Consider the following 15,687-nt stretch of genomic DNA (forward strand, 5'->3'; position numbering starts at 1 on the left):
TCTCTTGGAATAAAAAGAAACTCTTTGGGCATAGCCAGTGACTTCATGTATTAACTGTTCTGTAAATTGATAACACATTTTTATAATCTTCCCTTACAGTGCTTATGGGCTAGGTGGAGGGATGTGGGCTTGTGTCTTTGCATCTCTCTGCTCCTCTTCCACCAAGGTTTTCTTCTCCCAGCCCCCTCCCCCACTTTTCCCATCAATAGGCGAAAGTCCAGCATTCTTTAGAATGGGATTAGTCCAATCTCCTGGCCCCTTTGCAGGCGGGAGCTGGGTTGGTGCTGAGAGGTTAATGGCTGCCCCGGAATCTTGTCAGTTGAGCCTGATGAATGTAGACTTTTGCTGCAGTCCTTTGAAGTCTGTTCCTTTATGGTCCAGGAACAATGCAGAAGCCAAAGGGAGGCCTGCCCTGACCACTTCACGATGGCGGATTTTGGAACTTCTTGAAATTTATATTATGCCAATTTGGAAAAGGCTTATTTAGGGAAATATTGTTAGTGTCTGCGGTGTTTTTGGCAGTCCTATGCTTTACTCTCCCTCTTCCCAAATTTTATGGAGTAACACGAAATGGATCCTTTGAACCTGTCACTTTTGCCCCAAAAGCTACTCTGACATGAGTGAAGAGACTCTTACGAAACATAGTCTAAACCAGTATGTGCCAAACTAACGTTTTGGGGGCTCTTATTAAAACGCAGGTCTTGATTCTATAGGTCTGGGCTGGGCCCAGGTTTCTGCATTTCTAACAAGCCCCCAAGCGATCCTGCTGATGGAACCATCAGCGATCACTGCCCCAAAACCTCAGTACTGAAAGTGTAACTTCCAGAATTAACAAGGGAGCTGTTAAAATGCAGGTTCGTGGGCTCCATCCCACATCTATAGAATCCCAGTCCTTGGTTTGGCCTAGGAGTCTGCATTTGACAAGCTTGCCACATGACTTTGCTGCTTGGTAAATGTTGAGGCTGCTGCTTTGAAGAGAACTATCTGTGGCCTTTACCTTTGTGATTCCACCACTCTGTCTGCTCCCCTCCCACGCAAGGCGGAACAGGGAACCCTACACTAAGAACTGGTTGTCCTGAATTGTCTCTTCCTACATTTCAAAAAGATAGTTTATTTCCTGGAAGGCTGAGGGGCTTCTCCTGCTGTCTCCCATTGGTGGCGGTGAACTGTAGTGTTTAACAGCACTGCTGTCAAATGTGGAGCAGGAATCCACCTACCTTAACTCTTCCTAATTAAGGGTATTCTGGAGAAAGTCCCAATGGCAGTGCTATTAGTGATTCCAAGCCTGCTCCCTGCTCAGATGGATATCAGCGGAGGCCGACTGTGATTTGTGCTGCTGTCATCAGAACACACATACAGCTATACAGGGGAGGGCCCTCCCAGCCAGAACAACAGGCTTTGTTTCCAGAATTTAGCCCTTTCTCTTTCGAAGTCCCACCTCCCTCTCCCTGCCCAGACACGCACTGATGGCCTTATTTACTTAAGGTGCAACTTTCCCACACATCATTTGCATAGTCTCCCAGCCCAGTTTTCTCTCCCTACCTTGAAAGAAAGTCAAAACAGAACCTTCACACTGAGGAAGTTCAGGTTGTGTCCTGCCGCCGAAATAGTTGGAATGGCAAGTTACCTGCAAGTTGTCTTTTGGATTATGTATTACACAGGTTATTTTTTTTTTCACCCCCACATGAGAATTTACTGGTTTTTGTTGTTCCCAAGTAGACTGAGTCCCTTTCCCTGGGTATACATGCTTGCTTATTGCAAGCCTGCCAATAATATCAAACTTAATTATGAATCATCATCTGAGGAAAGTCACTTCAATTTCTCATGAGAATCTTAATCATATATTATTAAACTGGGATAACTTGGTTGGTACCTCTTTTAGGGTCAGTATTTTTATTTGTTTTCTTTTGAAGTCATCCATGGCCTCTTGTGGTTGCTTTTTTATGCTTGGGGATTGAGGTCTCTTTAATTAGGTGAGGTTGGGTCCTCAGCTGCCTCTCCTTGCCTTTATGAGGCAGCTTGAAGAGGCCTAGTGATCCTGAATTTGGAAGAGAATAAGGGAAGACGGTGAGAATATTGCCATTTCGTAATCAGTTCCCTCTCACTATCTTTCAGGCTAAGAATATCAGCCTTGACAGAATGGCTACCCCCCTACCTCCCACTAACGTGGGTGTGCGCTTTTGAGAACTTATTTAGATTGTAATTTTGTTCTTATCTTACTCCTCTAGTCACTTGTCACGTTGACATTCCACTTTACAGAAACCAGAATCCAGTGTCTAACTTTAAACCACACATTCTAGTGATTCTTTGCATGTGGGTGTGCACGGCTGGGTTTTAGAAGTTAGGAAGTGGTTAGTCAGTATTCTCAGGGGTTAAGTTGACTCTCAGCCGTGGGTGATTAGCTATTAGCTAGCTCCCTATAATTTTCCCATGACAAGGATTTGCTAGCCTGCCTCCCGCTCTTGGGAAACCGAAAGCCTTTCCTTCTGGGGAGTTGGAGGGGGAGGTTTGTTTTCCAGAGTCACAGCTGAGCAGCTTAGGGGGTTGGCGCTGATCGGGGCTTTTCCCGGGTCCCATTCTGGAAACATGTTGCCCATCCCACCCGCACCCCACCCTCCACCCTCCCCTCCGCCCTCCGCCCTCCACCGGCAGGCTAGTTGATGTTTCTCTCTGCCTTCCCCCACCCTTGTTAAAACTTGGCTCTTGAGAAGGCAATTACAGTTTCAGAGGGCTTGAAACTTGAAGGGAGAGTGGTTTGAGATGCTGCCCGCTCCCACCCCAGGTGAAAGTTGTTTTGTTTTTGTTTTTATTTGGGGATCAAAGGCACTATTTGGCCCCAAAAGAGTACGATTAATCAAGGTGCTTATATAAAAGAACCTCAACTCCCCCAATACTAGATAAATTAAGCAGACTGCTTTCTTTTTTTTTCTTTTCTTGGCAAAGCAAGAAATCACTATAAATTAGCACACAGTAATGGGACACAAATTATGGAGTTGGTTCCAAGTGTTGTCATTTCCTTCTCCTTCCCTATAGAAGTGGGTTTAGAGCGCCTACTCTGGCCTTGGCCAAGGGAGGAGGGTGCCCCTTTCTCTCCTTGTTTTTTTTTTTTTTTTTTTTTTTGAATAAAGCGTCATCGTGACGCGGTTTCCTGCTGCACTTGGTGGCTTGTTGCCTTTCTGTGAGCTGGGGTCATGACTTTCTGTGCAGACAAAGAGCAGAGCGGCAAGTGCGGCGTCTGCAGAGACTTTGGCATAGCCCTCTTGTCACCAGGAGAGTCCTTTCTCTACAGTCTGTCGCAACTAGGTGCGCAGGTTGATTTATTCCACGCCTTCACCTTTGGCTCACTCGTGTGAGCCTGAGAAGAGACTGGCTTTGTGAAGGGCATCCCCATGCTGGTCTCTTCCCAAACAGCCCTCCTTTTGTCAGGAGTCGGCTGGGAGGGGACCTCAGCCCAACTGTGAAAATGTTTGTTTCTACGGAGCCCCTGATGAGCCTTGGGAGTCTACCACCCTGTCCCCAGACACAAAACAGAAAAAGCTTGGACTTTGCAGGCTTCCGTTTGGATTGTGCAGGTCTCTCTTAATGTTCAAAAGGCTAACCTGCAGGTGTGCTGTGTGTCTCCAGGTGCCAGTATGGCTGGCAAGGCCTGTACTGTGATAAGTGCATCCCGCACCCGGGGTGCGTCCACGGCATCTGTAACGAGCCCTGGCAGTGCCTCTGTGAGACCAACTGGGGCGGCCAGCTCTGTGACAAAGGTATAGCCCCTAGGGATGAGACTCAGGGTGGGATGCGGGCCTCGGAAGGAGTGTGGGATCTGGGGGTGGGATGGCAGTAATTTGGTTTTTAATTTTATTGGCAGGGGCTTTTATTCTGAATTCTCCTTGAATGCTGTGTGGGTTTTCTGGTTTTCTTTTTAAAAGACGATTGGGGCTAGAAACATGGCAGGTTCGCCACCTTCACAGGCGTCTCTTAGTGACTCCAGGATCTTTTTGGCAGATCTCAATTACTGTGGGACCCATCAGCCGTGTCTCAACGGGGGAACTTGTAGCAACACAGGCCCTGACAAATATCAGTGTTCCTGCCCTGAGGGGTATTCAGGACCCAACTGTGAAATTGGTAAGTGGTCCAAGCTGAATGAGAGTCCTTTGTCTAATTTTTCTGTACTCAGCCTTTAAAAAATATACTTAAGGACTTGTGTAAGGAAAAAAAAGTGCAAATAGCCTCCAAAGATAGGCCTTATCCCAGCCATTCTATAGGCCTTTGTAACTTTCAAGTCCCGAAGGTTTTTTGGATGATGTTGATTCCTATAGGAGGCAGCGGGAGATGAAATGACCCCAGCTCTACGATGTCTCGGAATGTGGTTAGAGACAGCTCAGTGAGAAAGATGACTTCCTTTCTTTCCTAGACACAGCAGGCTTCTATCACACGCTTGCTTTTGGTTTTTGAAATATGCTTGCACTAGTGGCTGTGGTGTGGGATTCGGTTGGGGGCGGGGGGCGTGGGGAGGCAGCGGTGCGCAGGCATCCCTCGCTGACTGCCATCCTGGTTTTTGCAGCTGAGCACGCCTGCCTCTCTGATCCCTGCCACAACAGAGGCAGCTGTAAGGAGACCTCCCTGGGCTTTGAGTGTGAGTGTTCCCCAGGCTGGACCGGCCCCACGTGCTCTACAAGTAAGTCCAATTTTCAGCCTGTGTCTATTCTAAGGATCCTTGTGCCAAGATACCACGCTGGGGAGAGGTACCTAGGCTTGTCCAGTGTGCACGTCTCAGTGGGAGAGGGGCGGGTGCAGGCATAAGTCTGGTAAGCAATCTGGCGGCTTGTGTGTTTGGAAGTCTCCCAGCACCCCTATCCTGTCCCACGAAGGTAGTGCATGTATCTGTTCTTGGAAGGAACGTCCTCGTGGAATCGCTTGTTCCTTTGCATCTGCTTCCTGGAGCTGGCCACCTTCCAGTTGTGGTTATTCTCCTTGCAGCCATGGAGAGCCCGCCTTCAGGGGAGGTTGTCACTCACTACTGGATTTTGTCATAGGGCCAGGGGGCCCCAAAAGAAGAACGTGGCCTGCAGAGTTCCTTTGGCTGTGAGACAGGGCTGTATGTCAGAATCACCTGGGGTGCCTTACAGTGTAAATCTCTGGGTCCCCCAGATTCCCTCCAGAATCCGGGAGTCCATGGTCTCTGATAAACTTCTGAAATTCTGCAGTGCAGCCAGGCCTGAGAACCGCTGTCATCAGCACCCCAGGTGTGGTTATGGATGTGGATTTCTGGGGTCAGCTTGCCTGTGCTGGTCCTGGGCCCCCACCCGTCACTTGCGGAACTCCAGCAGGCCACAGAAGCTCCCTGGGCCCTCTTTAAATGGCACAGTAGCAATTGCCGTCTCCGAGGGTTGTCATAAAGACACAAAAGTGAATACTTGATAAATTGTCAGGAGTTCTCTCTGGTCAGAGCAGAAGTGGAGAATGCAGCCTCTAGGTGTGCTATTTTGGGCAGACTCTAAGCAAATAAGAGGAATAAGGTTTTCCACCTGTAAAGAACTGTTTTTCCTTACTCCTTAGCTATTTCTGAGCCATGATGAAACTTTTCTTTAAAAATAAAGATTAGGCAGATAGAGATGTCCTGTGTTCCTCCTGGGCGGATGCTCTGTCAGGATCCAGCTGTCTTTCTCCCCCACTGCTTAGGTTGGGGATTACATGAACTGGGGCAGTGGGGGATTTAAAGCTAAAATCAAGGCTTCGGCCTTATCGTCACTGTCCCACTTGTCCTGCTATAGCTTTCCTTGTAGCAGGTGTCTGGCTCTTCAATGACAGCCCCTCATGTGAGAGGTGATGTTAAAGGATCTAATTGTCAGATGGATTGAATTAAATTGTCAACCCCCTCCTTTTCTTGTTGAACAGACATTGATGACTGTTCTCCTAATAACTGTTCCCACGGGGGCACCTGCCAGGACCTGGTTAACGGATTTAAGTGTGTGTGCCCTCCACAGTGGACTGGCAAAACGTGCCAGTTAGGTAAGAAAATCCCTGCGACTGTAATTTTTATGTCAAGGTTGGCTTTGTCAAAGCCATTACAGAAGACGAGCGTGTGGCCAGCAGTGTGAGTTCACACTCCATCATGCTAAGAAGTGATTTATTATCAAGAGTCTAGCGGGCCTGGGAGAAATAACTTGAATGCAAATGGACTAGCTCTTTTAGGCCCTGTGGGAAAGTCGTGGGATTCCTTGAACCATGTCAATCGTCTGTCCGAGGAGTGTTCAGCTGGGTTCCAAACGGGGATGATCTCATGAGGAATGAGCTGTCTGCATTCTTTTTGCCACATTTAAATCCCAGCAACTAGGCTGCACTGGGTTTTGCACAGAAATGCCTGGTGGCTTTCTGCTCTTCTGTTGGGGGCTGGTTAACTAGCAGCTGGAAAGTTATCAATTAGCGTTCTTATTGGATAATGGCTAGGGAGAGGGATCAGATGCTTAAAATAGAGGGAACCTCTAGTATCTTTTATTTAGCTAGCTTATTAAAAGGTCTCATGTCTCTGACAAACTCTGGCCTGTTCTTTTCTTTTTTACAAAGTGGGGGAGATGCGGGTTGAACTTCATTTCTCATGCTCATCCCCGTCTCCTTTCAGATGCAAATGAATGTGAGGCCAAACCTTGTGTAAACGCCAAATCCTGTAAGAATCTCATTGCCAGCTACTACTGCGACTGTCTTCCCGGCTGGATGGGTCAGAATTGTGACATAAGTGAGTGACTTTGTTTCCATTTTGATTTTCATGGAACTTGGGTAGCTGACTTGCTGGTCTGTGTTGAGGCTACAGTCCTACGACTCGAGCAGTACAAGGAAAACCTTAGAGTGGGAATGTTTTTTTGAGAGGGAGTGGTCAGTGCAGCAGTGAAAACACACACACTTTATCAGGCTCATTTAGCTGCTAAAACCAGCCATATTCTGATAATGTGGCTGAAACAATGATGTGAAGTTTCACTCCCTCATTCTGGAAGAATTAGGGAGGGTCCCCACCCAGCGTAATAACCTTATCTCACGGGAAGCACACAGGAAATCTGATTTGAAACTTATCTATCCTGAGCTGAGAAGGCTTTTCAATTAAGCCCAATTTCACTGTAAATTACCTCTTTAAAATGATGACTTATTTATTTTTTAGATATTAATGACTGCCTTGGCCAGTGTCAGAATGACGCCTCCTGTCGGGTATGTAAATCTTTGCTTAAATCAAAACTTTGACAATTGACAACAGATCTTTAGATTTGTGTGACACTGGGAGAGCTCTGTCCCTGTGAGATTTAAAAACTTGGGTGAAAAACGAGCCTCTCGGAAGTTTCACTAGGGCTTATGTTACCCCAGCCTCGTGGGAGTCATTTTGAAGGCATGCACGTAGAAATTCCTCTAACCGTTTTCAGAGGTTTGGCATTTGGCTATTTCAGTGAACCAGCTAAACCGCAACAGTCATGCTAAACCGCTGAAGCCCTGTGTTTGTGGAATACATAGAAAAAAAAGCACGTGTCTCTCTCTCCCCTTCTCCTCTTCCAGGATTTGGTTAATGGTTATCGCTGTATCTGTCCACCTGGCTATGCAGGCGATCATTGTGAGAGAGACATCGATGAATGTGCCAGCAACCCCTGTTTGAATGGGGGTCACTGTCAGAATGAAATCAACAGATTCCAGTGTCTGTGTCCCACTGGTTTCTCTGGAAACCTCTGTCAGGTGAGTGGTGGCAAAACCTCAGATGGCCAAGTTTTTACAGCAGAGCCGCTGCCTCCTCCGCTTCCCCTTTACTCCTCCCTCAGCTCTTATGTCTGGAATTTCCTGACATCTATTAACATCCTATTGATGAGTCTCTGCTAGACAAATGCTGGTGGAAGGAGATATTGACGAATTATTTTCTTCTTAGTGTCTTCGTCTTTGTGTTCTATTTGGTTCCCTCCACCCCCTCTTGGGCTCCCTCTCCCACTCTGCTCCATTGTTTCAAATATGGACATTGGCAGTCCCTAGGGCATGGACATGTATCTTACAGGGTGACTTCTAATAGAAACAGAAGGAACTGTCAGATTCCAGTGCCTGCTGCCCCAGAGAAGTTATCATGACACCTTTGTTTTACCCTGATCCCTCCCCCTTTTCCCTGTTCCTTATATTTGCAGCTGGACATCGATTATTGTGAGCCTAATCCCTGCCAGAACGGTGCCCAGTGCTACAACCGTGCCAGCGACTATTTCTGCAAATGCCCCGAGGACTATGAGGGCAAGAACTGCTCACACCTGAAAGACCACTGCCGCACGACCCCCTGTGAAGGTACCTCCCTTCTCCTGGGACCTGGCTGTCTCCACTTTCTCCTTTTGTCCCCACTTACTACCACTGCCCCTTGCTACACTTGAGAAGTAATGTATTGGTGAGGAGGACCGCTACAGTGAAATGATCCTGTCTGTGTAGCGGGCCGCAACACGTGGAAACAATCTATTCAGGCCTGCCAGTGGGAGAGCCATGTCTACAAGTAGCCCAGGGGAGAGAATGTGAAATCCATTTAGCATTCCTGTTCTGGGGTGGGCTGATGTGCAACGCTGAGGCAAATGCCTGAGAACAACACTGTCAACAGAACTTCCTGCAACGGCAGACTAGGGGAATGTTCTGTATCTGCACGGTCAGGTGTGGGAGCCCCAGGCAATGTAGACTGTGACTAGCGCAACTAGAAACTGATTTTATTTAATTTTAGTTCATTTAAATGTAAATAGCCACATGTGGCCGGTGGCTGCTGTATTAGGTAGCACAACATTTAAAGCTTCTATAAGATTGTCCTTGAGCCTTGCTTAAGGTCAAAAAGGAAGTGAATAAAGCAGGTCCTTTTTCCTTAGCAAGTGTTTACCAAATTGGGTAGATGTCAAAGGTAGCATGAAGGGGACCTGCAAGCATGTGGGTTTTCCTGGTTGTGGAGGGAGAAAATGCTTTAAAACTCTTTGCCTGGAGTCTCAACTTTGCCACATCATAATGTGATGTGGCATGTTGCCAGTATCTTGGCTTCCCTGGGGTGTGTCTCATTAGCCAGAGGGTCTCTGTCTCCAGGAAAGTGGGCTTGGCCCAGGCCCTTGGCTTAGGAATGCTGCGTCTGTGGGTGCATGGCTATGATCTGATCCCAAGCCTATCTTCTAGTGATTGACAGTTGCACAGTGGCCATGGCTTCCAACGACACACCTGAAGGGGTGCGGTATATTTCCTCGAATGTCTGTGGTCCCCACGGGAAGTGCAAGAGTCAGTCGGGAGGCAAATTCACCTGTGACTGTAACAAAGGCTTCACGGGAACATACTGCCATGAAAGTAAGACTCCGTCATCCGGGAAGGGACCAGTGCTCCCCAGTCTGCCCCTGCCCCTGCCCCGCCCTGGGATCATTGGTGTTAAAAGCTTTTTCTTTTTTCTTTTTTTTTTTTGAGACCAAATTTCGCTGCTCTTGCCCAGGCTAGAGTGCAGTGGCGCCATCTTGGCTCACTGCAACCTTGGCCTCCCAGGTTCAAGCGATTCTCCTGTCTGCCTCAGCCTTCCTCAGTTGCTGGGATTACAGGCATGTGCCACCATGCCCAGCTAATTTTGTATTTTTAGTAGAGATGGGGTTTCCCCATGTTGGTCAGGCTGGTCTTGAACTCCCAACCTCAGATGATCTGCCCCCCCCCCCCCCCACTCGGCCTCCCAAAGTGCTGGGATTACAGGTGTGAGCCACTGCACCCCGCAGTGTTGAAATTGTTTTAATCAGAAACAGCAAGGCTGGGGAAGACCAGTCGAGGCTTATCCTTACATCTGGATCTAAGACTGAGGTCGTGTTCAATTTACCAGATCACTCTGCCTCGGGGCCTCCATATCTATGTTGGAACATTCTGGAATGTTGCTAGGTTGGGTGGTTCCTCTTTAGGAGTTTCTTCCCCACTTTCACCAAGTACAGGTGACTGAATGCCCATGTGAGGGCATTAAGTGGGTAAGGCACTCTGGAAGTTTCTGCTTGATAAGCCGCCTAATTTGAGAAACAGCCCTGATGGAGGGTGGCAGGTGGAGGTGCCAGGTGCCTTGTGTCAGGAGGGAGCCATGAAAACTGCCGAACAGTGCTTGTCTATGGCTTCACTTGTCCTTCAGCTCTTTTTTTTGCTTTGTTTGATAGATATTAATGACTGTGAGAGCAACCCCTGTAGAAATGGTGGTACTTGCATCGATGGTGTCAACTCCTACAAGTGCATCTGTAGTGACGGCTGGGAGGGGGCCTACTGTGAAACCAGTGAGTCTGCCACTGTTTGGGGAGCTCTGGGATGTATGGGTCATGTTGGAGGGATCCCACTTCAACGTGGGAAATCTTTCTTTGTCCTGGAAATCTCTGGAAGCAAGACCCCAGTGATTTCTGCAATGGGACAGTATCACTTGTGTCTCATTTGCGTTTGAGTATTGATGACAGCTTATGGGGAGGAACTTCTGCTGAGGAGCTATAGAATTAGACTGTGTAATAAATATTCCTGCTTGCAAGGAAAGTCATATTTCTACTTTAATTTCCATGGGACTTCCAGAGGCCCACCCCACATCTTGCCTAACTTGTGGCATTCAAAGTAACCTGGTTGGGAGCTCCTTTATTCCTGGAAAAGCCTGATTGTGTTAAAGTACTACGACTGTGGCTGTTCTCAGAATAGGGTGTTGGATGTAGCAGTAGGACAGGCTTGGCTCTCGCCTGTCGTGAGTGGTCCTGGACTTGGTCTTCAGCCGATTGTCTCCTCTTTGATTCTAGATATTAATGACTGCAGCCAGAACCCCTGCCACAATGGGGGCACGTGTCGCGACCTGGTCAACGACTTCTACTGTGACTGTAAAAACGGGTGGAAAGGAAAGACCTGCCACTCACGTAAGTGGTAGTTGGCCTTGGATGCTATCTCTGAGACCCTTCCCTCTGTCTCCTGTGGGTGGGGGCCACTGGGACTCACACTGAGATATTTTCCTCCAGGTGACAGTCAGTGTGACGAGGCCACGTGCAACAACGGTGGCACCTGCTATGATGAGGGGGATGCTTTTAAGTGCATGTGTCCTGGCGGCTGGGAAGGAACCACCTGTAACATAGGTAACTTTCTGCCCCACGTGGGATCTGCAGTGGGCATGGCCACCTGGGCGTGTCTGCTGGTTGGCCCCTGGAGCTTATGCTATTTCTCTGGGCCTGGTTCTTGCCCCTCCAGACTGTTTCTGGATACTCAGGGAGGGTGGTCGTGTCTGCTCTTCTTTATAGCCCGAAACAGTAGCTGCCTGCCCAACCCCTGCCATAATGGGGGCACATGTGTGGTCAACGGCGAGTCCTTTACGTGCGTCTGCAAGGAAGGCTGGGAGGGGCCCATCTGTGCTCAGAGTGAGTGTCCTCCCCCTTGAACTCTCCCAGGGCTGTCGGAGCAGATCCTGACACCCTTGGGGACTTGCAATGGAAACCAGAAGCAGAGCTGTTTGATGTCTGCTTTTGTATCACCTGGGTCTGCATTAATGACTTGATGGGATACAGCCCTGACCTGGGCATGAGAAAGTCGCCAATGAGATAAGTGGAGACAGATGGCGTCTCAGTTCCCAGCTCTGGGTCTGACCAGCAGCCTGTCTCCTTCCATTCTCACCCCCACCCCTATCCCCTACCAGGGCCTCTTCCTGTGTACATGTGTCCCACAGCAAAACTAAGTGTGGTGCGGGCCTGGTTCCAATTTAGCGAAGGTATTTTGCTGGTGTTAACTACGACTTTATCATTTGGGTATTAAGGAAATAAGTGGTGGTTTTACTTAGGGCTAAGACCGCTTTCCCTTTTGAAGGCCTCACTATTAAGTTGTCTTTTCTTTGCAGATACCAATGACTGCAGCCCTCATCCCTGGTAAGTGTGACATCCTTTTAAGCCAGCACTCATCCAGTATCGTGTGTGTGTGTGTGCGTGTGTGTGTGAATCACCCAGGGATCGTGTGTAAAATGCAAGTTCTGAGTCAGGAGGTCTGGGGTGGGGCTTCAGACTGCTTTTCTAACAAGCTCCCAGGTGAAGCGATCCTGCTGCTCCACGGACCACACTTTAATTAGCCAGCTTGTGTCCTCATTTAGAGCAGTGATTTTTCAACCTTGGCTGCACACCAGAATCACCTGGGAGCTTTTAAAAATCCCACTGCCTGGGCTGCAACCAAGACCTATGAAATTAGACTTTCTGGGGGTGGGACCCAGGCATCAGTATTCTTTAAAGTTCCCCAGGCAATAGCCATGGGGTGAGAGCCACTGACTGTAACTGGTGTGGTGACATGCGAGTGACTGGCAGCCAGAGTCATGGACTGGGAGGTTGGTAACCAAGGCGGTCTTTGCTTTCTCAGTTACAACAGCGGCACCTGTGTGGATGGAGACAACTGGTACCGGTGCGAATGTGCCCCGGGTTTTGCCGGACCTGACTGCAGAATAAGTAAGGACTGTCCCTGTCTGATTTTCCCAATGGCTTTACCCCTTCATTCCATACCTCAGCCCGAGACTTTCATCTTTAAAAACAAAGCCACCATTCCGTTTAAGTAGCTCTCAGAGAGCAAGGATCTCCCTCTTCCAGCTGGGATTAAGATATCCCGGGCTGGATCCTCCCAGGTACCTGCTGGTGGTTCCCTGGGTGGTGTCGCCCTCCTTGTTCTTGGGGAGAGAGTGCCAGCCACAGAATCTGATGATTACACTGGGGTCCTGAAGAAAGTGTGTGCATTTCCCCATGACTAACATGAAATTATGGGCAAGCAGACATTAACCGCAGCTACACTGGTATAGGATAGAGCTAATACAAACGGAAGGGAGGACGACTGTGGCTTCCAGAGGCTTGTCTCTGCTGGGTCTGATCAGGCCCTGGAGAAATGACTAAAATAGGAAAATACGGGCAGGCAATGCAGTTTTTCAAGAAGTTTAAAACGTATTATTTCGAGCCTTTTCTCTAATTTTTTTTTTTTTTTACAAGCCCTTTCTCTTACAGAACAAAAAAAGGTGCTAGAGTAGTTATGGTTTGATTCTTGTACCCAAATTGTCTGAAATTTTACTGGTGCTTGAAATCCAAGTCTGGGATTAACTAGTCTTCAGCACTAGATGGGGGCAGGTTGTATCTGTTTCATGTTTCTAAATAAACAGTTGGCAAACTGTGGCCTAGGGGCTGTATCCAGCCCACTGTCTGTTTTTATACATACAGTTTTCTTGGCATAGAGCCACACATTCATTTACGTATTGTCTATGGCTACTTTCATGATACCACAAGAGTTGAATAGTTGTGACAGAGACTATATACTCCACAAAGCCCGGCATGTTTACCGTCTGACCCTTTCCAGGAAACTTTGCCAGGCTTGCTGTAAACTGCACTGTCAGAGAAAGGAATCAAATTAAAAATTGCTGCCTCCCAAAATGGTTCTCCGCTGTTAGAACTCAGGATGCTGGTGGTCTTTGGGGGCCAGTGATTGGAGATTTTTGCAATAGATGATCTGTTTCTTCTTTTGGATACTGCTTACCTGAGTGAAAATTCATTCAAGCTTATGATAATATGCTTTTCTAGTACATTATGTCAATAAAAATCTCAAAACATTGCTACAAACCATCAGTCCCTAAACTTGAACTCCATTTCTCCTAGACATCAATGAATGCCAGTCTTCACCTTGTGCCTTTGGAGCCACCTGTGTGGATGAGATCAATGGCTACCGGTGTGTCTGCCCTCCAGGGCACAGTGGTGCCAAGTGCCAGGAAGGTATGTGTGCCAGGCTCCAGCTGCCCATGGGTCTTCTGGGGTGAGCGACCTTTGCAGTCACCATTTTGACTTTTCACAAATAAGCCACTGTGCTCAGGGAGGGAACACACAGTGGGGGGCTGCAAGGAAAAGGAAATGTGAGGAGTCTTCCCCAAAACAGGTAGCTGTTTTTGGTCAGCTGTTGCCACAATACTGTGTACCAAACCATCCCAAACTGCTGTGGCTTGTAGCAAGCATTATTTTTACCGCTTACGATATGCAGCATGGGCAGAAAGATTGTGCTGTGGGTTGGGTTCAGTTCGGCCAGTGGCTGTGTCTGGGGCACATTCCCTTCGTTGCCAATGGTAGGCGTGCAAGAGGCTGGTCACAGGCTCTGCTTACATCACATCTGCCAATGTTATATTGGCCAGAGCAGGTCTTGTGGCCAAGCGCAGAGCCAGCAAAGGTAGGAAGTATACATGCTGTTACTGTGGGAAGAATGATCTTAACATAGCAAAGGGCACAGGTGTAACCATTTCATAACAGGGACCAAAGAATTGAACCCTGATCCGGTTCACAGAAAAATAAACTGCTCACCAGTCTCCACCTGTCAGTTTCAGGGAGACCTTGCATCACCATGGGGAGTGTGATACCAGATGGGGCCAAATGGGATGATGACTGTAATACCTGCCAATGCCTGAATGGACGGATCGCCTGCTCAAAGGTAGGACATGATGGCTGCCGCAATTCACCTGTGTTCTGGAATCAGGGGTGAGCATGCCTGCTAAGCTGCCAGCTTCTGTTTTTCTCCAGGTCTGGTGTGGCCCTCGACCATGCCTGCTCCACAAAGGGCACAGTGAGTGCCCCAGCGGGCAGAGCTGCATCCCCATCCTGGACGACCAGTGCTTCGTCCACCCCTGCACTGGTGTGGGCGAGTGTCGGTCTTCCAGTCTCCAGCCAGTGAAGACGAAGTGCACCTCTGACTCCTATTACCAGGATAACTGTGCGAACATCACATTTACCTTTAACAAGGAGATGATGTCACCAGTACGTAACAACTTTTTTGTTTTTATTTTGGAATGGTGGATGTCTGCTTGCTTGCTTTAAAGGAGGAATGTCATGAGCTAGGATCTAGTTCTCCCTAGCCTCAATTCCTGTCTTATAGTAAAGTGAGCTTGAACTTAGCCCAGCCTCAAAGAGAACATCTCAGCCTTTTGTTCTTCCTCTCAATCTTACGTGTGTGGGTTTTTAAAATCGTTGTAGGGTCTTACGACAGAGCACATTTGCAGTGAATTGCGGAATTTGAATATTTTGAAGAATGTTTCTGCTGAATATTCAATCTACATTGCTTGTGAGCCTTCCCCTTCAGCGAACAATGAAATACATGTGGCCATTGTAAGTATAAGACCCATTCACACCTCACTATTCGACTGCAAGGCAGTTAACAAACTTCGGTTAACCAGTGTCTGAATGGAGCAAATTCACTGACAAAAAGCTTTGCAGACACAGATTGTCAAGTAGTTTTGAAGAAAGGCTGCTTTGAATATTCCCCTGACTCTCAAGTCTGATCATTCTTTTTCCAGTCTGCTGAAGATATACGGGATGATGGAAACCCGATCAAGGAAATCACTGACAAAATAATCGATCTTGTTAGTAAACGTGATGGAAACAGCTCGCTCATTGCTGCTGTTGCAGAAGTGAGAGTGCAGAGGCGGCCTCTGAAGAACAGAACAGGTAGGTGTCAAGTGGGACTAGTTTATTTGTGTGATGGCAGATGATCTCATTACACTTCAATAAAGCCATCAGGTCGGGGGATTACTTGGCAGTGTCCTACCCTTGCAGGAGCTCCCAATTTAACTGAGAACTGAGGGCAGCCTACTTGACTAAGGTCACATGGCCCATGAGAATAGAGATCTGCCTCATATTTTCCTTCCCAACACACTATGCAATGTTCCCTGCAGAACAGGTATTGTGCCTAGATCCATGACAA

The 15,687-nt window shown here is 48.0% G+C and overlaps 1 protein-coding gene across 1 annotated transcript in view; it reads left to right on the top strand.

Annotated features, from left to right (window-relative positions):
- JAG1 (jagged canonical Notch ligand 1) overlaps nt 1-15,687 on the top strand; it is a 36,309-nt gene that overhangs the window by 17,778 nt on the left and 2,844 nt on the right. The window contains exons 6-25 of the mRNA XM_021921229.2: nt 3,625-3,755; nt 3,997-4,116; nt 4,556-4,669; nt 5,890-6,003; nt 6,614-6,727; nt 7,145-7,191; nt 7,531-7,704; nt 8,139-8,289; nt 9,142-9,306; nt 10,137-10,250; nt 10,749-10,862; nt 10,962-11,075; nt 11,238-11,354; nt 11,828-11,855; nt 12,334-12,419; nt 13,605-13,718; nt 14,312-14,421; nt 14,511-14,744; nt 14,961-15,092; nt 15,281-15,431. Of these exons, the coding sequence (XP_021776921.2) occupies nt 3,625-3,755; nt 3,997-4,116; nt 4,556-4,669; nt 5,890-6,003; nt 6,614-6,727; nt 7,145-7,191; nt 7,531-7,704; nt 8,139-8,289; nt 9,142-9,306; nt 10,137-10,250; nt 10,749-10,862; nt 10,962-11,075; nt 11,238-11,354; nt 11,828-11,855; nt 12,334-12,419; nt 13,605-13,718; nt 14,312-14,421; nt 14,511-14,744; nt 14,961-15,092; nt 15,281-15,431 (2,444 nt within the window). The remainder of the gene's footprint in view (nt 1-3,624; nt 3,756-3,996; nt 4,117-4,555; nt 4,670-5,889; nt 6,004-6,613; nt 6,728-7,144; nt 7,192-7,530; nt 7,705-8,138; nt 8,290-9,141; nt 9,307-10,136; nt 10,251-10,748; nt 10,863-10,961; nt 11,076-11,237; nt 11,355-11,827; nt 11,856-12,333; nt 12,420-13,604; nt 13,719-14,311; nt 14,422-14,510; nt 14,745-14,960; nt 15,093-15,280; nt 15,432-15,687) is intronic.

This window comes from Papio anubis, chromosome 16 (genome assembly GCF_008728515.1).
Source record: "Papio anubis isolate 15944 chromosome 16, Panubis1.0, whole genome shotgun sequence".
Taxonomy (NCBI): domain Eukaryota; kingdom Metazoa; phylum Chordata; class Mammalia; order Primates; family Cercopithecidae; genus Papio; species Papio anubis.